Source organism: Mus caroli, chromosome 6, assembly GCF_900094665.2.
Source record: "Mus caroli chromosome 6, CAROLI_EIJ_v1.1, whole genome shotgun sequence".
In the NCBI taxonomy this organism is placed as follows: Eukaryota; Metazoa; Chordata; class Mammalia; order Rodentia; family Muridae; genus Mus; species Mus caroli.
The window spans coordinates 74181145-74203190 of NC_034575.1; the positions used below are offsets into that span (position 1 = coordinate 74181145).

Genomic DNA, 22046 nt, shown 5'->3' on the forward strand with positions numbered 1-22046 from the left:
TCCCATCTTGCTTATAAATTTGCTATTATCATTTTGTTTGTATAATGGGGTTATGTGTGTGTGTGTGTGTGTGTGTGTGTGTGTGTGTGTGTGTGCACGCGCGCGCGCTATGGCACACATATAGAACATAAAGGACAATGTTGTAGAGATTGCCATCCATGTGGGTTCTGGGACTGAACTCAAGCCCTGTGCTTTGGGTGTGTTTACTCACTGAGCTAATTTGCCAACTTCCAACTTGTTTAGAGAAATACCTCACAGGCTTGTAACTTATCAAGTAGGCTACACTAGCCAGGGAGCCCAAGGGTTTGATATAGCTCTACATCTCCAGCTGACACACTAGCTAATCCAGCTTTTTTACATTTGTTTTATGGATAAACTTAGGTCCTCATGCTTGCCTGGCAAGTACTTTCCAATCCATTTTTCCACTGTAAAACATGCATTTGTTACTCTTATAGATTTCTAAAACCCAAACTTACATTTTTCGCCAAATTTTCATTTTTTCTCTCTTTAAATCCTTTTATCTAATCCACTGGCTCATTCTCATACCAAGAGGACTGTACATAACGAATTTTATCTTATGACATTCTTTCCATGCAAAATGCCTTCTCCATAACTCTTCTTTTATTTATTTTTGAATTAATTTATTTTTGACTGATGTAATATTTGTACACAGTCGTGAGGAATAATATGATGTTTTGATTTATGTACACACTGGGTAATAATCAAATCAGAGTAATTTACATATTCATCTCCCTAAAGTTTGATTATTTTGTGATGAAGATATATTTAAAAAAACTTCTACCTATTTTGAGACATATGATGTGCTACTGTTAATTATGTTTACCCCACTGTTTCATAAAATATCAGAATGTATTCCTCCTATCTAACTCTAACACTAGGCTAATTTCCTAACCCCTCCTCATTATCACTCCTCCTAATTCCTCTCAGCCTAGAGGAAAGCCAGATTCAGTTTGCAAATGTTGTCAGATAACTATTTTAGACTCTATACATGAGGAGACCATTTAGGGTTTGTCTGTTTAAGCCTGGTTCAAGCTTCATATAATCTAATATCCTCCATGTGTATTCTATACTGTAGTAACTGACAGGATTCTATATAGTTTTAGAGGCATGCAGCCTCCCACTGAGTACGAATATGGGGGGATTGCTTACCTCTGGTAAGCAGTTGATTACAGAACTTGTTTGTTGTGGATAGGCTTCATGAGACATTGCTTTTTCCAGTGCCTCTCATACATAGTTGTAAAATTTCCTATGGTGTGAGTGTAGATTGCTGTATAGATCTATTTTGGGTTTCATACCGAGTTGTCATATGAGTTTCCATAATTTGTATTACTCTACATAGTCTGCAATAATTCTCTCCCTCTAAATATTCTGCAACTCTACAGCATTTATTTTGGTTGTAGGTGTTTTTTAATCGTTTGATGATAATCATTCTAGTCGGAGCAATATCTTGTTTCAGTGTGCTTTTGATTTGCATTTCTTTGTTGACAATTGATACTGATCATTTTTTTTTAGATACACCACTGTCCACTTCTACATTTTACTTCTATATAGACTTTGGTTTCTACTTTAATGTCTTGGTTACCTAGTAGGCATCTTCCAAATATGTCAAGTATTAACCCCATAATTTTGTCCCTGTCTCTTGGAGGCCTTGTTACATATTTTTATATCACATTTGGAAATCAGATACTCATAACATTTAGCTACAAAATAGTTAGTCATTCAGTTGTATAATATTCATTGTCTTCTTGTATCCTTGAATAACCCCTTACATACTCAATAATTTTTAATACCTTTTTCCAGTAAAATTGGATGAGGTTAACAAAGGATTCTCAGTCCTGGCTTCAGTGATTAATTTCTATTATTGCAAGAATTTATAAAGTAAAATTGTTAACTTTGTGATTGTTTCCCTTTTGTGTTAAAGAAAGCAAACAGATTGATTTACCCAGCAAGTAAGCATTAGTTCTGCTGAGTTGCGTTGGTATAATTCAATTGTTCATTACAGGGTGAGAAAAGGCTCAATTGTCCTGTCACTATGGAGGAAGAAAATACCACGCATGAACAAAACAGTCAAAATGCTTTATGGAGATGTTTCATCATAACCTCCCTGCTCTGCCAAATACTATATTTCTATTATTCTAAGAAACTAAAAATCGCAATACACTCTGGAAATGGTAAACACAAGCCAGGGCATAAGTTTTAGCAGTATTGTAATCAGACTATTGTTCTTGGCTTATCACCAGGCAAAGAATGTACAGCCATGGGAGAGAAGCAGGACTGCCTAGAAACGCAGCATGGGGACTCAGTCAAATCCATTCTACTTTCTCTGGCAGATTTTATCTAGCCAATATATAAAAGTAATAGCCAGGGGTCAGATTTTGCAGTCACCTGGGTTTTCCAGAACAGGTGAACTAGATAATTTGCCAAGAGCCTAACTTCTTTGTTTTAACCAGCACCTTCAATTCCATTGCATCAAATTGAAAGGATTTATGCTTCACAATCCATTTCTAGTAATGATCTGGGCACTACAGATAAAAATATTAGGCAGAATTTCATGTAAAAAACATTTCTTTTTCAAAGTAAGACTTCATATGAGTTTTGAGTGGTTTTCATGTTACATGAAAAGCAGATATTGCATTCAATAAGTAGCAGGAGCCCTTGGGTAGAAGTTATGTGGGAGAGAAGATGGGAAACAGAGCTCATGTCTGAACTTTGCTCATCCCCAGGAAAGCCTGGTTGCATGTAGAGCTTCAACAATTGGAGAAATATAGCTTAATCAGACACGGCAAAGGTATCAATTATTTTCTTATTCTCTCAATATACGGATATCCCAAAATATATAAGATTTTTCTAGTAAATAAATTTTGGATTAATGATAATTATTTTATGGATATATTAATTTATCAGGAGAAATTCTATGAAGTGTCCCACTGCTATTCATGATTTTAGTAATATATCAGTGGAGCCTCCCAGCTGACTGTGCTGTATGTTAAATTACCTACATATTTATCTCATCTCAGTTTTGATATTTGCATATTGTTTTCATAGATGAATAGTTATTGTAATATGTTTGTTCAGACATTAAACCACTAAGCAATATGCTTGATAAGGTTTTAGGAATGGCAAAGGTAAGTGCTTGTACCTGGAAGAATGATGAAAGAGAATGTGGATATGCTCTTCACATAATGGAGTATTTCTCAGCCATAGTGAAGAACACTATGGTTTCATCTTCAGGAAAATGGAAGAAACTGGAGATCACCATATCAGCTAGCATTAGCCAGACTAAGAACCTTAAGAAGCACATGTTTTCTAGCATATGTGCAATTGACACAGAGCAAAAAGTAGAAGCGGGATGTTAAGAAGAAAGGAGCAGATGCAGCTGAGCTCTGTGCTAGGAGTCCACTGTGCATGTGTGTGAAACTATGGTGAAGGGCCATGGAGATAGCCCAGCAGGTAGAATACTTGGTGATGAGCTTGACAAGCCAAGTTCAATCTCTGGGACCCACATCACGGAAGGAGAAACCCCAGCAACTGCCAAGGGTTCCAACCTCACACAATATGCCATGGCATGTGTCCACAGATACCAAGTAAATAAACATTAAAAAAAAAACACACACACACACATGAACATGTCATAATGGAAGTGATTGTTTTATACAATTACACACATTAATGAGTTACATAATATTTGGTTAGAGAGGGTTATATAGAGAGAATGGCATCATGGGGAAAATCCAGTAACATAAAAGATAAGTTTATCTTACTTAAAAAGAACCTTTGAGAAAACAAGAGAGCGATTTCTTGGGTAAGATCCTGAGTCCCCACACGTGTTGGGAGAGATATTCCAAGTCAGCAAAGTCTAAAATCACAGTGAAAACAGAACCATTGTGCTCAGTTCTCTGTAACTAGTGGGACTGATGATACTCATACCAGCCCTTGGCTTGGCAGAAGACAGGACAAAAGAGTCTCTGAAACTAAGTTTCTGAACAATTATTTATTATCATGGGAACAATCTCAACATGGACAGCTTTCTGACATGACCACTATTTGAGCTGGAAACAACAGCTGAAACATGCTCTGTGCAACTTCTATGTTCATTATGAAGCTGTATACTGATCACACTAACTGAATTCCTCACTGTGGTCAAGATGCAGGTCTGTGTATTGAACACTGGATGGGCCGTTGCACTTCAGCTTTAAAATAAATAAGGCACAGCTGAAGGTGGCAGTCTTGGCCCAGGTATTTATCACCACTATTTTCTCAAACCCTATCAAGATGACCGTAGAGTAATTTTCTTTTAAAGGCACCCAGTTTTCTTTTAAAAGCACTGGTAGCAGAAGAAAAAGCTTCAATATTTGGAAAGCCATATATCAGTGAAAGGGTGCGAGCTCATTTAGGAGCACAGAGAAAGTGCATTCCCCAGCTAGAAGTATGGAAGCTGGAACAAGCCAATTTACACTAAAAACTGTCAAAGATGCAGGGATTTGAAGCAGCCACTTCTACAGGAAAGAGAAAAATGAAAAATGTTAGAAGATGATGGTTGGTCCATTTTCCAAAAGGCAACTAAAGTTTCAGGTAGAGCTTGGCTGTTGTAAATGAGAAGATTTTCTTCTTTATGGCTATATTGTGTTCCACTGTGCATATATCCACTTTTCCTTTATTTGTGGGTTGGTGGACCCTTGTTTTGGCTATTGTGAACAGTGCTGTCATAAATAGAGGCATGCAGAAATCCTCTCAGCACACCCATTTCCATTCCTTTGGATAAATATACAGAAGAATGCGGGGGGGGGGGCGAGTCATGTGATACCTCGAGCTTCTGTATTTTTGTGAGGTGCCATCTTATTCTTTAAAATGCTACTATTATCAGGCAGGAGAGACACAGCTGCTCTTGAGAAGCTAACGTAAGGGGATTGTCCTAAATTCAAGACCATCCTGGGCTACAAAATGAGACCCTGTCTCAAAGGAGGTAAAAGAGCTACCCTAATTCAACCTTCTTCCCCATGTACTATGTCTTATATTAGATGTAAAACATCTGTTTGATAAGAAGACGAGTCTCTGGCTTCTAGAGGCTAAGGTGGAAAAATAGGCCACAAAACTTCACTTATACATAAGGAATTAGTTTTAGTTTAATACATAGCATGGTGACTACAGTCAGTAATAATGTATTTCAAAATTGCCCAGAGGTGACATTTTAAATGTCCTTATCAAGAAGATAACAGATGTGTATTTCCTAGCTTGCTTTAGTCTGTCATAATATGTATACAAACTAAAACATGATACTATATCCTAAGAAGTTACACAATTATTCATCGATTATATAAATTACACATATTCACCAAAAAAGAAGGGTATAAAGAAAGAGAGTCCTTAACCTCTTCTATTTCAAATTGCTAGGAAGTAAAGATATATCTTCAGAAAAGATAGACATCAGACTTTTAGAAAGACATGCTTAGCTGAGCACAGAGACATTTAACTGAGCATGGTCCCTGATACCCCTACAAAATGGATAGACACTACAAAATGGATAGAGATTGAACCATTGGAGTTTTTACTCTCATAAAGAAGCCAGATTCAATGCTCTAGCCTTTCACACCTTCCTCTTGACAACAGAGGCTCCCTGTGAGGAGCTCAGATGTCTGTCCCACTGGGCTCTGATGTTTGCTTCTCCCCTGGACTCCCACTAGCCTCTCTCTGTTCTGATACTTGTATGCTTACACAAAGAATAATATATAATCTACTGACTTTGAGAGAACAGAAGAAGTATGGCAGATAAGGTAGTCAGTACACCATGTGGAGTGTTTAATAAGCAAAGAACATGAAAGCTCAATGCTGTATCTAGCTCTGTTAATATATAAAACAGGAATAAGGGCAAAGAATCAAAGAGTGGCAGTGTCAGGGCCAGAAGACCTGAGCCACAAATTGAACTGCATTTGGTCACATAAGGTCAGGGATCATGGACCACTCATTTGTCAGCAGATAGCCGGTTGCTCATTTTCATCTAAATGACCTGAAATCAGAAGCAGGGGCTTCATGAAAATGGTTGGTGATTATTTTAAAATCCCGAAGAAAATATAAAGAAGAGATATTGCATCATAGCTTTTATAAAGTACGGAAACAGGGCAAAGAGACCCAAGGAAGTAATTAATGTCTGCTACAAGATGAAATGCAGAGAACTGATTTGTGCATAAGAAGTTCTGATATGGACAAAAGCACATTTCCTGGTGGATTTGTGTGTCTAACTTATTGGTAGGGATCAAAACTATAAAATTAGATAGAACCTGTAGGTCCCTAATTATTGAGTCCAACATTCGAATACTGCAAATGTTTATAACATGTTTTGAGTGTGTCTCCTCCTTTCGATTTATTTGAAGTGAAAGTAACAGAACACTCTAATCTCTACTTGAGTCCTTTTCTTTAGAAAGAGGGTTTCCCATGAAGTTAGTCAATAAGGCCATAGTTCACAGTGTGGGAGGTGGTTAGTTTTGATTGTTGATGGGACACAAGCTAGAATCACCTGAGAAGACAGGCTCAATAAGGCATTGTCTCAATCAGGTTGGACTGTGGGCGTATCTGTGTGGGATACTTTTGATAATGCTGTTAGAATGAGATGACATAACCACTGTGAGTGACACTATTTCATAAGGAGGTAATTCTGAACTGTTTGAGTAGAGAAAGCAAGCTGAGCATAGGCATAAGGTATGCATGCATTAGCTTCTTCCTCTGGGCTCTTGATTAGGAATGTAATATGGCTACCTGCTTCAAATTCCTTGACTTTGCCAATTATGGATTGAAGCCTGGAATTACAAGCTAAAACAAACCCTTTCTCCCCTAAATTGCTTTTTTTTTAAAGACATACTTTCTCACAGCAACAAAATTGAAATTAAGACATTCAGTAAGGGATGGAGGCAGAAGAGTTCCATTGTACACATAGTTATCTTCCTTGACTTTGCTATTACGCTTTGCATCTTGGTTTAGGATTGGTTTGTGGTCGTATAATGTGCATTTTAACATCCTCATATAGGTTTGATACCCAAATTTAAGTTGAATGCCAATTTCAAAACTTCTAGAGCAGTGCCCAGAGTTCTGCTTCTTCGGAAATACCTTGTTCTAGAATTGACAAAAATAGTCTAGAGCATAGCTGGTCTAAAAGATTCATCTGCAAAATTCAGTACTTGACTTGCAAGCATGAGGCTCTGAGCTAACTCCCACAGAACCCAAGTAAGAAAATCAAGCTCTGACAATGTCTAAGCAGTTGGGCCTTTGAGCAAAGTTCTAGGTCAATGAGATCCCATCATAAAAAACAAGGTGGAACAACCCCAGAATTTTCCTTCTGGTCTCCCCTGAACAAATATGCATCCACCCCTACCCAGAGTATCTGGGACAAAAACTCCCAGGTAAATTGAGTAATGGGTAACTCTGGAGGAGGATCAGAATCTTTCAGCTGCAGCCAACATGGCAATTAGCAGAAAATGTAGCCAGCCATGGAGCTGTTAAGAAATGATTTTTTGAATAATCAATTTGACCAGGCATTTCGGGTCTGGTGCTTATGGAGAGAGCCTCATCCTTTCAAGGATGGCAAACTGTCTTCTTACAAGCAGCAGACTAGTTGTGTAGAATGATGAATAGGAAGAGCTGTATTTGGAGGCGGGAGGCTAGACAGTTTGAAGCTTTGAGCAAACAGCTACCCTTCAATTAGCAGCTCACCGGATGAAATGCTGGTACAGGCCTGCTTGTCTCTGCCTTACAGATTCAAAGAATACATTAGCCAGCTCCAGTTTCAGATATTTTGCATGTCCTAGCTGGGTAGAATAGCTCAACAATTATGCCAGATATATTTCGCTTACTGGTTGTTTTTTTTTTTTTTTTAATTTTTTTACAACAGTATTTATTCCCAGTGATTAAAAAAAGAAAATCGATTTGAAACCTCTATTGAGTTAAAAAAAACACTTGATTTAACCCTCTGTCTTAAATTGTTCCCTCTCTGAGCATAATAAAAATCTGGATGAGGCGAGAGAGAGAGAGAGAGAGAAAGCGCTAAATAAAAAAAAAAGTGCTTGTCATGCAAGCAGAGGAATGGCAGTTCAGATTTCCAGAACTCATTACACAATAAACTGGATGTGGTGCTGTTATTCAGATACCCACGATCTGGGGAGGGAGAGAGGAGGATTCCTAGGGTTCACTGACTAGCCACTCTAGCTAATTGGTTGAGCTTCAGTGAGAGACTCTGACTTGAGAGTGTGTTGGAGAGTGATAGAGAATAGATAGCTGGCACTGACTTCTGGCCTACACATGTGCACAATGTGAAGCCATATCAGCACATATGTACACATGTACACAAATATTCATACATACAAATAGCAATATAAGCAAAAACTTTTCTAAGTATTTGATCAAGTTAGCAATTAAAATCCCTTTTGTGGGACACTGTGATTGTGCAGATTGGATGGGAATGAACAGAATGTCTCAGTGGTGACCTCTGCTTTCTGTGCTAATTTAGGGGTTCTTAAAGGATCTGTTTTTCAGGAAGCAATGAGTTAATAGCTTTCAATGTCCATAGTATAGACTGAAAAAATCCTTAGTTACTGGCAATAAGAGCTCTGCTTAGCTCCTGGGACTCATGACAAGCATGCTGTCCTAGTAGTGCCAAAGAGAAGCTGTTCAGGGAAGTTCTCTAAACTGAAGAGCAAGCTATGGTATGCTTCCTTTTCATCTTTGTTGTCTGTAAACCTATCAGGTAGGAACCTGAGGTTCAGGTCAGCTTGATTCAAGTCTAACCTTGGTAACATGTTAGTCCAAGTCCAGCCTAAGCTATAAGGTCCTGCCTCAAATGACAGCAACACAATGGCACCAGCACAATTACTGTGATCATTTCAAGATTTTCCAGAAAGATCTGATGGAGCACTTTCCTAGGGCCATAGGAAAGGTCGATCTAGAAAGAATGGGCTGAATACAGCAATGGGAAGCAAAAAACAGAAACAGAAACAAAAACAAACAAAACAAAACAAAACCAAAAAACAAAAATTAAACGAAACAAACAAACAAACCCAAAAAAACCAAACAGTTCATCTTTACTGATTTATCAACTAGTTTCATCAAGTGGTTGAGTAATGCATAAGGAGGAACCACCACCCTAAAAGTAAGACTTAATGTACTAAAGACATAAGGGATTTGTGTCTTCTCTCCTTCTCTTCTTATTCTTTATTCTATACTCATAATTCTTTATTTTTAATATTATTATTGTTATTATCATTGCTGTTGTTTTTGGAGATGAAGTGAAATCCACTTGTTCATTAGAAATATCTCTATATAGCCTACCCTGTGCTAGGCTAGATGCTCTCAGTTCTGGGAATTATTCACTATGTCTGGCTCCTCTTCATGAGAGTTTAAATTCCAACAGTGAAAATGCAAGATAACCAATCACAGAGGTGATATCGTTGGAATATGGCAGATATAACTACCAAATTAAGTATGCTAAAGCAATCAAGAGAACATATTTAAGCTAAATTTCAGAGGCAAAGTCCTCTTCACCAGGTTTTAGAAAGAACATTGCAATCAAAGGTGATATTACGTACAAAGTCTCTGAAAGAGTTTGTGTCCCTGGACAAAAATACGTTATCACCAATGAAATAATTTTTAAGAGTGCAATTATATCCTACTTGAATCAAGAGCAATACGTTTCATTGTGGGACCAACGCAGTGCCAGGCCTAAACAAAGAAGGCTTCCAAGCTTATCTCTGGAACAACATACTGGGCAGTGAGAACTCCAGTCCCAGGCATGCAGTGTACTTTGAAGACCTAGAAGAAGGGCTTATCATATGTTTAATAACAGAACACAGCATTCCAATCTCTCTGACAGTTTGGTGATGTGAAGGCTCTCCTGAGAAGATCAATTGATAGATTGGGCTGTCCCAGCTGCCTTAGCTATGATGACCAATCTGATGACTTGGCATGCTAGGCTGTCAGTGAACCCTGTTCATTTACAAAGCTAAAGACAACTCCTGATTATCCCATAATGCTTTGGGCTCTTCCTCTTCATATTGATTGACCTTGTATGATTCAGACTAGCTTTCAAGGACTCTCTGAGAGATTGATTTTTTTTTTTTTTTTCAGAAAAGAAACTGGCTAGAACACTGAGAAGTTTTGCTTTTGGGATAATTTTTATTTTCACAGTTTTAGTTGATACTGTCTTTCTGTATGCAGGAAGATCTCCTTAAAGAAGCCACAGTTAGTTGGGTAATACTGAAGCTTGGGGTTGCTAGTTTCATCTTCCTAAAACCATCCTGTAAGCATCACCTTTCTGCAAGGCCGAGATCGCCTTACTCTCAGTTGCTTTGCATCGCCTCTTTTTTGTACAGGTTTAATGTCATAAAGAACCTCTTGCATACATCACACCCTCTCCATGATCACAACTCATAATCTTGCATTCCATGTCTGCCTTTGAAAGCCTGACAATCTTTTGACCCTTCAATGTATTCCCAAATGTTCCCTTCACTTTCTTTAAAATACTTTATGATCACAATTTATTAATTAGAATCGCTGGAGCTTTAACTTATAATTAGTCATTTAGGTCAATTTTATGTTATGATAGCTTCCTTGAATTGAGTTCTAATGGTTCTAGAATCTAAACTAAGTTTGCTGTAACTTCAATTTTACAAATACTTTGAGATAGATTTCTATTGGCAATTGATGGCTGCTGAGGGAGAGAACAGCATTCTTTTTTGAGGATGTAGCCACTGGTAGGGTAACTCTACTCTAGTGGACGGCTCCACTCTCATTTACGTATATGCAGTACTACTGGAATTAGTGGGATATTAAAAAAGATTACATGAAATTATGAGAAAGAGATGATGTGGTGTATATAATGGGGCTTGGGGGAGGGAACGGGGATTGAATATGATACATATTTCATTGTGCACAAGTATGAAATTATCAAAGAACAAAAATTTAAAATGAACCTGAACTTTCTAAAAGTACAGTATGAAAAAATGAGACAAGGGCCTCTGGCCACAATGGTATTGTCTTCTCTAAGGTATCCTGGTTAGTACAGCAGAAGATCCTCAAAGTAACTTCTGGCTAAAACTTGGCAGGCTGTGATTATTCAGTTTTGGGCTCTGGAATACATGGCCAGTGGTTTGTGTTAAGTTCTTCAAGGAGTGATATTTTCTATCTTTCTCTTTAATAGATAAGACACTATCTCTTCTTCTTTTCGCTTTTGTGTTAATTAAATTTTATTTTGTTAGGTCATGCTCCAATGCTGTTTCTATCTGAGATCCCAGGCTTCCTTCTAATAATGGCCCGGATTAGACCTATCCAGCAGAGCCCCTGACCTTGTGTCCTATTCTTTGCCTGAATGCCCCATTTGAAACCTTGGCATCAGCTAAAACAACGGCACAGGTCCATGTCCAGTTTATCACTCATAACTTCTTGCACACCAGTCTCCTTGCACTTCTGGATTCTATCTGTGCATTGAAGAGATTGGAGAGGAATTCCACCCTGGCACTGGGCTTACTCTTTAGGCCTTTGGACACTTTTAGCTGTATGGAGATACATAACCCTGTGTCTCCTGGAAACCTGATTGTTTTTCAGATAAAATGAAACTAAACTTACCCAGTTAAAAAAAAACACAAAAAAATACACACAAGGTAATTGCAAGGGGGATTTACTGTTATGAATTTATTTATTTGAATTTGAGATTTCTTTCCATGGGCTGATCAAATTCTCTTGAACAGAAAATCCTTAGGCCTCGGGCATCTGAGTTGTCAGTGTAACACGCACGCAGCTACTGCACCCACCTTTAACTTAGATGTTCATTCTAAGGGTCAGGCATGAATATAGCCTTGAATTCAAGGCCAATGCAAGCTTTCCGAGGAAATGACATTTTGTTTACATGCAAATATTTGATGCCCTAAAACTTCCCAGGAGTCTAAAATTCATCTAAACTTCACATCTGTATTCATTCCTTTCCTGAATCTTTTACTTAGTCATAGTTTGATTTTAAATCACACTGTACTGCCTACACAAAGAGGTTTCTATATTTGTCTCTTCCAATACCCATCTGTATACTTATCAGTATACGCAAAGGAAATAAATGTCTTCAAAGTCGATTATGATTAGTCACATAACAAAATACTATGCAGTCAGGAAGCATTTGCTTAGAGAATATTTATTGGCATTAAAACTTATTAACAAAATATTGAGCAAAGAAAATAGATTACAAAATACCATTTACAGGACAACCATTTTTTTTTAAAAAAAATCAAGTCATAACACAAGCTTGTGTGTATTAGAAACATAGTCTGTTTCTGAAAATTTATAAGCATTATAAAGGCACACACCCAACTTTTAACAGTAATTGTATAGAAGAAATAAGATTATAAGTTTTATGTCATACGTTTTATTAACAATGATTGCATATGCGTATCATACTACAAAAAGCAAAACGCAATAAGAACAATAGAAAGGCCACTGTTTTCTGAGGTCCTGTATCCCTGGATATCACCTCATTTTTATGTCATATGACTTCGAGGAAGAAGGTTTTCTACAGATGTGGAAAATTACACATGTGTGTTTGTAAATGATGAACAAGATATAGAGCTGTCAAGGTGACAGAGGGGAGTGATGGGGGAAAGAGGGACAAGAATCGGAAGGGTGGGGTCTAGGAGGAAATACACTAACATATCAGATTTGCTTGTATGAAGATGTAAAATTCAATAAGGAAGAGTTTGTTTAAACATGGCTGTGGTTGGACATGAGGATGAGGCTGTAAATGACCTTAATGGATCTTACTGCATCCTCAGAGCCCTCATAAGCAGATCCTTGAAGAAGCTCCCTCTGGTAGTTTAAATGAGAAATCTCCCCTAGGCTCACCTATGAGTAACTCTACCTCTCCAGTTCATTGTTTAGGGAAGTTCTGGGATCTTCAGAGGAAGGAGCCTTGCTGGGAAAGTCCATCCCTGAGTAAGGGCATTTCAGTTTTGAAGAGTGGTCTCATTCTTTTCTTCCTCTGCTTCCTGTGTGTGCATGAAATGTGATCTCTCTGCTTCCAGAATTGTCAACGCCCTTTCTACCAAGATGGACTGCCCCTCTCCTGGAGCTATATGCTAAAGGGAAAACAAATGAAAAAAACACTATTTTCCTGTAACTTACCATTCAGCGTGGATTTTTTTCACAACTACTGGTATATCCAGTTATATTACATTCTCTTGTGGAGCTAAGGATGGGACACTGGTATTGCAGGGACTTAGATATATGTATTTGACCCCACAACAGTGTATTACTGTGTTTTTTAATTACTACACTTTCAGTACCAGTTGGTAAATTAAGGGCAGGGACCTACTGAAAGGACCCAACGGGGATGAAAAAAGCCATGGATTCATTTATTTCACATATAATTTTATTTAAAAAAATACAAATAAAATGTACCCTGCTATAAGTTAACACAGCAAAGACCTCCAAGGTCCTCCAGTCAAATGAATATTTGCTTTGCTGTTCAGACTTCCCTAATTGTATGAGCATGTGAGTATGCATGTTCACCTGTGTGTGTGTGTGTGTGTGTGAGTGTGACATGCATGTGTTGCTGTGTTTTGGCAGGCACATGTGAAGACTGGAGGTTGAATTTGGGATAACTTCCTTCTGTTTGGCTATATTTAATAGTATCGATCCCTCAGGATCTAGCTGTGTTTATCCCTACTGAGGAAGGATGATAGGCACATGTTGGCATACCTGGCTTTTACATGAGTACTGGGGATAGAACTCAGGCCCCACTCCTTCCACAGCAAGCACTTTACCTACCTATTTATCTCCCTAGTCCCATTCTTTAATATACATAAAACATGTGGAGGGGCTGGAGAGACGGCTTGATGGATAATAGAGCTTGCCGCTCTTGCAGATCCAAGTTCACTTCTCAGCACTCACAGTGGGTGGCTCCCCACCACATCTCACCCCAGCTTTAGGTGACTCAAAGCCTTCTTCTGACTTCTATAGGCACCTGCACTCATGTGCATGTATTCACACATAGACACACATTAAACAGTAAAGGACTTAGAGCTATACAAAGAGTGTATGCATATAGAATTCAACCAGGTCGCACAGCACCACAGTACACCTGGTCCAGGCACATAACATTCCATATTCTCACCAAGGCTCATCAGTGAATTGTGCATGAAGAAGAAAACAGCTCACTGCCTCTCAGTGTTGCACGATTACCGTTTTAGTACCTAGAATAAGGATTAAACTTTTCTTATGGTTCTGAATTTTACTTGAGTACTTAGGACGCAGAATCTATTTTCCAGTCCTATATAAGAATAAAAAGCATACTTAGAGGCATTTTTGGTGACAGATTTCTGATGCATAATTTTTCTACTTAACCACCCATTCAAATACCCTCTGTCTATCAAAGTATGCGGGCACAGCAGGCAAGTGAGCTATTTACAAATTGCTACTACATTGGAGTTAAATAAGATTTCTCAGTGGAATTTAAATCAAATAAGGTTTTCTGACATGTATGTAAATCTTGTTCATGATGTCCGATGTCTATTTTACATTTATACAGCAGACATGAATAACTGTTATATTTCATGTGAATTTTTTATTAAAGTTACAGTCAGAATGTGGACCACCTCTACTCTTGTCCTCTGTCTAAGGAGAGCATGCTAATGTGGATTATTCTAGAATCCAGCTTTTATTGACCTTTCTTCCATTTATCTTATTATTAGACCTTTACAGACTGTTCTTGATTCCTGAATCTCCAATCTCCTCTCTTAGATGATCTCTCATGCCATTAACATGGTAGCCAAGTCCTGTGCAATGTTGCATGAGGCCCTGTGCAAGTGGGTGCTCCTCCCCTCATAAATGTCCTGGTATACTAGATACCTGCTTATAAACAAGGCCCTTGGCTCCTATGGTTTCTCTTCCATTACCTCAAGAAGGTCTTTGATCTGTCATCCTTTCATGTGCCTGTGTCTTCGGGACTCAATAGCACTCCCTCCCTCCTCTTTCTTTGGGTTTTCTATCTTGACTCTGGGCTCTTCATTATCTGAAATAACTCATGCTCAAAGCATTCACAGTTATGGTGTCCATCATCTCCCTCTAGAGCACAAGCCCTGGGAAAGCAGAGAGCTTTGCTCTGTTCACACCTGCTTTCCAAATGTGATACCTAGCACAAAGGAGTCATTTATACGTTTGTTGAATGAATGTGTCAACCCATTATAAAAATCTTCTCTGTAAAATACCATGTTCCCTTGTATTCTATAAAAAAGTTCCCATTTTCCCTGTGGCACATAAGCTAACTTTAGTAGATACTTGAATTTAATTTTAATATCTTAATAAAGAAATTTTAATGCTCCTAAACTAAGGTGCATAAAACATCTTCCTTTGGAAGGTTTATGGGCTCCTTATAATTCAGAATAATTTATACCAATAACATGGACAGCAATAATACCAACTTACATATTCAGACCATGCCTCTTTTTTGAGAAAGAACCTCTACTCATTAGACCCAATGTGTACTATAATGGCAATCTATCGGTGTTGGAAGTTTTAAAGAACAGTTTCACTTGAGGATGGTTCTGAAGCTAAATAGAACAACACAAGGTCTTGCTAATTGAAAAGTGCACAATTTCTCTGGCATTTTCAAATCACATGTATACAGATTAATTAAACACATACATTTATAACCATATCTAGCAAACAATCTTGTTCTGAATTCCTTCTGAGCTCAACAATATCAACATGTGCAAAGCACAACCCATCCCCCAGGAAGACTGGTCTTTCCATCAGTTTGTGCCCAGTGGGCCTCTGCAATCTCCATCTGCATTCCATATCACTTGGTAAGTCTGGCACCTTTGGGTTGTTTGGGATGCCAAAGGGGTACTACAAGTAGGATGATATTTCTGGAATTCAGAAATGAGTGTTATCCCAAGATTTCAATCTCTAATTATTTGGGTTCATGATTTTCTCATCCTAATGTTATTAATACATTAGCACAAAAATATACACGTGATAATTAATGCATTTACTCCCACAGCTTACAGAATGGGGTGAGAAAAAGCTGTTTAGGAATGATGGACTGAGTCAGCATTTACAGCCACAGAAGCTTAAGACAAGCCAAGGATCTATACCATTATCTGTAAGTTAATATGTGCTATATTAAAATAAGCACATTATTTTTGTAGAAGTAGAAATAAATACACTTCATAAGAACCATGGTGGCATGGTTGCATCCAGCTCTACCCTTAAGTCACTAGTGGGAAACTCAACAAAACAGCATACAGTTTGGATAAGGACAAAAATGGGATATGTTCTGTTTCAGTCTTTGATGGGAACAGGATTTGTATGCTTGGGAATTTGAACATTACAGCCTTCTATGTATTCTGCCACTATATGAAAGCAGAAAGCAGAAAAAAACAAACCATTTCTGTATCACACCAAACTACAAGCAACTGAAGTAAGCACAAATACAGCAAGCTCCAGATCATGTGAGCATTCCTTTTTCACAAGTCTGCCACACAAAAGATTTGCTTAGGCTGGGAGAGCCCTTGGCCCCAAACATCTCTAGCTGTACTCTATCCATGTAGCCAGATCACAGCATGCACTGCTCACTCGAGTCCTATAGACATGTCCTCACAAATGTCTAGGTAGACATCTACATTTTATCCTCTACTGAAATGAACAAGTCCTCGGAAAATCAAACCACCTGAATGTTCATGGAAAGGGGAGCGATTTTTGTTTCTTTATTATATTTCTTTATTCCTTTGGAATAGGGCACACACTATAGCACACATGTGGAGGTCAGAGAACAGCTTTCAGAATCATTTCTCTCCTTTCCACAATTTGGAACCTGGAGTTCTAATCCAGAACTTTAGGTGTGGCTACAAGCACCTTCTGCAGAGTCATACCATTGGCCCAGGGGAAAAAAATCTAGCAGTTTAGTTTCTGGTCTATTTTCAGTATATCTTCTCTTGTTTTTCAAACGACAGGGAAAAGACTGTCACTGCCAATGCTGGCTTCTTGTTTGAAATTTACCCTGCTGATTTACTGATTTACTAAGCTGCATGTGTTTATTTAAGATAGAAGTCAGTCACTAGGTACTGGGAGGCTGCTCAATCTCAGCACTGCCTGGGGATGTTGCATTGTAATGCAAAAGATGTGGCTAGACTTCTCAGCATCCCTGTACCTCAGGACCATTAAGGCCATTCTGACAACACAGTATGAACTAAAGGCCAAATTTACTGACAGCTTTTTTCCAACTTGTACTGGATCCTCTCAAAGATGAGAATGCAACACAGGGAGAACACTGATCACTCATAAACACAAACTCTGGGCACTTACCTAAAGCAATATGAATACCACAGTCCAGTGCCTTTCAAAGCAAAGAATATAGATTCAATCACCTTGCATTTTACAGGCACACACACACACACACAGTCACAATTTATAAGACACAGAGAGAATGGTTGTTGTCTGTGTCATCCACAATGAGACTGAAATCACACTTACTTGAAATTTGACTCATTAGTATTCCTACTTGTAGAATCGGTCTAATAAATTCCTCCAAGTTTGCAGGCAGTTAGAACTTTCCCACTTTATTAGACCTGCAGGAGCACTTTTAGACTTGCTGTGCTTATTAATGCCTTTCAGAGTTGAAGATTAGCATCTATTGCTATTCTTAGCTTTGAAAATGCACTTTGTAAAGGACCAGTTGGTACAGCCTCCTTTGCTTCCATCAATCATCCACCTTCACCAACTGAACTCCTGCTTAAGTCAAATTGCAACCATAAAAATGACCAAGAAGACACCACTCAAGTAAACCACAGATCTTTTGAGATTTTACACTCCACTCAATTCTTCCATCTGAAACACACACGTGGAAACAGAGTCAGAGCACAGGTTTCCCCCAAGTGGTCCTTTGGTGAAACCTTACTCTTTTCCAGTCCTCATTTTCTCCTATGCCTGATTTCATCACAAGAGCACCGAGCGCAAACCATTGAGATGAGAAAGGCCGGAGCCCAGCACTTACGTTATTCATGTACTCGCTTAGCAGGTCCTGGAGTGCCTGGCGAACTGCATTGCACTCGGCCACAATACGCTCACGGCGGTCATCACGTGTGCAGGAGGAATCCGCCATGAGAGCAGCCCCACTGATGATGCTCTCCAGTCTCTCCTCCAGGGACGGCCGGAACCTGGCCTCGCTGAACGTCATGGGGTCCAGGATGATCTTATTCTGAAGAAATCAGAAAGGAATTGTGAGTAGGGGAGAGACACCTGCCTCAGCCTGTTTTCTAAGTGAAACTGAAGCTAAGATCAGACAGCCCTCCTCTGAAAAGAAACCAGATACTCAGACAAAATCAAGATAGTGAGAAGTTCTTGAAAAAGTTTTCCCCCCTCCCTATAAATGTAATCTATAGTTTAAGAACAGGAACGATTATCTGAAGCCCGTGTTCTTGGTTAAGGCCATCTGTGGGGAGGCACTTTCCCATGAGATAGTGACACTGGCTTTGCGCCCTTCAAGGAGAGAGCACCGGAGAATTAGGAAGATTGATAAGTGAGATATAACATGTAATCAACAATTTATACACTAGCTGCATTGAGAGCCTTCTCCGAAGGAACAGCAGAGTCTCAGGACAGATGTCCTTAGATACCTCAGCAAAAGGCACTAGACACGTTAACATCCTACAAGGAGCTAATACCCTTTATGTTAAATGTAGATTTTACAAAATATGATCCAGAATGTATGCACATCCGAGTTCCCCTGCAGTTAACTGACATTACCCACTTAGCTCACCCACTCTGCTTCATGCTTAAAGTTTAAGGTGTGAGCTCTCGGCTGGCTGCTCCACTCCCCAAGTGTGCTTATTCCCATAATTCTCTGCCATGATGGAATCTAAAACTGTAAGCTGAAATCAATTCTATTCTATAAGTTACATTGGTCATCGTGTTTTATCAGAGAAATAGAATAGTGATGAAAATGCTACTCAACAGAGAAGACTTTGTTTGCAGTGGATTGGGACTAATATGAAGACCCACAATTGCTCAAAGTGCAAAACCTAAAAGAAGAACCCAGGGACCAAGGGAAGAAGGGCAGACACATTCAAACAGCCAAGAACAGAGAGGACTGACAAGGCATAGTGCATTCTGGCAAAGTGAGGAAGCAACTGCACTCTTGAACATGCCACAGCTTTGGCTACCTGGACAAGATTTGTAAATGATCGAGCTAACCAAAATTCCAGTACGAATAGAGGAGAAGCTCTCAAGCTCCCACATTGGATTGATGAATTATTGGTAGTTGACGGTGGCTAGAAGAAGGAAAGTCAGTTTTCTTTAGGGTTGTACCTGATTGGCTGTCCAGGATGAAGTGGGTCATCCTACATTCATATTTATACCATAAGCACTTATTATAATCACTTTGTTATAAACATAAGAAAATTAGTTGGTGAACAAGGGGAGGGCAGGAAATTGGGTAGGGATTGTATGGGAACATGGAATCTAGAAGGAAGAGTAAGGGGAAGACATAACTAAAGTACATCATATACTTGAAAGGAATTCTCAAAGAAGAACTAAACTTAAAACATGAAAATCTTCACAGTAGAGAGAGACAGAGAGAGAGAGAGAGAGAGAGAGAGAGAGAGAGAGAGAGAGATCTGAGTCCAAGGATCCTGAGGACTTGAATGATGAGTATAGACAGGCTCTTAAAGAGGAGGAGGGGAGGCAGCACTTCAAATCCACAAGTACCTTGGGTTTTCTAGAAAATTGATATTTGTAACAAAACTCCCTCTTTCATACACAAAGTAAACGCTCGACATCCACAAATGGAGCATCAACACTCTCCTGCAGCCCTTGACAAAGTGATCTTCACCTCTGTCTTCTCTTCTGGCTTACACAAAATCATAGGAAAGAAATGTTTATAATCTCCAAATGTGCTAGTTAGTATCTGACCACCATGTCATACTGTATTAGGTCTACCTGCCCAAAACGGCAACAAAACTCTGTGGAGAGCCTTGGGAGCCCATGGCTCTTTGCAGTCCACTTTTGCACAAGGGAATTCCATAAAGAACCTGACATTGGAGGCAGGTATTTCTGCTCCATCTTGCACTGTGTCTCTGTACCAGTGCTGTGTCTATATAGTAAAATCAATCTCTCCTGCTTGCCCTCTCTGCCTTTCCCCTCCTCCTCTCCCTCCCTCTCCATGACTTTGTCCTGCCTTTGTGTTGGTGCATAAGATATGTAATGATTATGCACATAACTCCGACATTCCAATTAAAGAAATACCTGGTCAAAGTATGATTATGCTATCTTCCTTACAAAGATTAGGGGTTGATTTTCAAAGACCTATTTTACAGGAAGTTATATTAACATACACTACCATAACATTTATTTATTCTGGGCCTAGGATAGATTTTATCTTTTCTTTTTTACTGAAAACCTAAAGAAATGCTAATGTCATGGAAATGTACTGAAGTAAAATTTGAACTTCTCAACAGGTACAACTGTAAAGCAGTTTCCACAAGGACAGCGTTGTGCTCGATGTGAATACTCATTCCTATAGCATTTCTTATGAGACACTTCCCTTGGAGACACATCTTTCAATGCAAAATTAAGGTTACTTGGCCAAAATTGTTTTGAAAATCCTGTCTGACTCAGAGCAAATTATCTAAAATGTTCTGAAAAGTCCTGCCTGATCAGAGCATGTTCAATGTAACATTTTCAAAACCTACTTTAAGCACAGAGAAATAATCCTTTAAGACATGCACAGAGGGGCTGAAATGATGGCTCACTAGTTAGAAATGCATACTGTTCTTACAGATGACCAGTTTGGTTCCCACCTTCCATGTTACAGACACTGAAAGCCATCTCTAGCTCTAACTCAAGGGGTCTGACTCTTCTGTAGGCATCTGCACATACCCATACACAGAAATATAAACAAAAAAACAAATCTGTTTTAAATAGTCACATACATAATCTCTGAGACTCTAATGGAAACAAGTGGGGACATAGGAGGAGAGGTTTCACAGTGTCAGCTGCTGAGTGCCCTACCTGTCTCAGCTCATGGAAGTCACGGAGTGGTGCAAAAAAAAAAAAAAAAAAAAAAAAAAAAAAAAAAANAAAAAAAAAAAAAAAAAAAAAAAAAAAAAAAAAACACAACCTGACATACTCTGCATAAAAGTTACTTTACTAATGGACTAATTCCTTATTTATAGATCACAGGGGAAAGTTTTGAGAAAATGGAAAAGGAACAATAAATTTATAACCTTCTAATCAATACAGGAGGTGCATATGGAGTCACTGAAGTGATGGATGATAATGGCTGAGGGGAGAAGCCACTCAGGGCAAATAGGCATAAAGCATTGTGTGTGTGTGTGTGTGTGTGTGTGTGTGTGTGTGTGTGTGTGTGTGTGTGTTTGTAGCATTCACTTGCCATTATTTTAAAGATCCCAAACCAAAAATACCTCATAGAACTTCACATCTCTCAAACACACTCTTCTAAAGGAATTTGTCCTTCAAAACAGTCACTGAAACAAAGAAACCCCATAACCCTACCTCACAGTGTGCATTCAATTTAGGAGATAATTTTCCAAGGTTTCCTTGGGAATAAGAGACAATGTGGGCATATTTTGTTTGTTTATCAGCATGTTCCAACTCTGTTAACTTTTGAATATTAGAATAGTCCAACTTGAGTTTTTGGATGTTTGGAACTGGTCAGGCTTTGAGAATTAAGGACTCCCCTTCTCCTTTCTCCCTAGTAAAAAATCCAAGCCCTTCTGTTCTTTGGTATTTGAAGAGGGCACTTCAGAGCTGCATGGTATCATTGCTTCATTGAAATCTGACTATTTGAGCATGGAAACAGGGAGACCTAAGCTCAGGTTGAGATATTAGAATCAGGCTTCCTGCTGCTCTGGCCTTTCAAAAATTGCCTAGGTCATGACAGTCATGGAGACTCTAGTGAGATCAAGGTCTGGGAAGGTATTTGACTGTGTATTGAGTTATTTCCTGGCACCCATATAATAGGCCATAGCAAAATTAACATCATCTAA

At 38.8% G+C, this 22046-nt stretch overlaps 1 protein-coding gene across 4 annotated transcripts in view; it reads right to left on the reverse strand.

Annotated features, from left to right (window-relative positions):
• Window positions 1-22046, reverse strand: part of Ctnna2 (catenin alpha 2) — a 1082633-nt gene that overhangs the window by 706965 nt on the left and 353622 nt on the right. For all 4 annotated transcript variants that reach the window (XM_021164215.1, XM_021164216.1, XM_021164213.1 and 1 more), the window contains one exon: window positions 18035-18238. In XM_021164215.1, the coding sequence (XP_021019874.1) occupies window positions 18035-18238 (204 nt within the window). The remainder of the gene's footprint in view (window positions 1-18034; window positions 18239-22046) is intronic.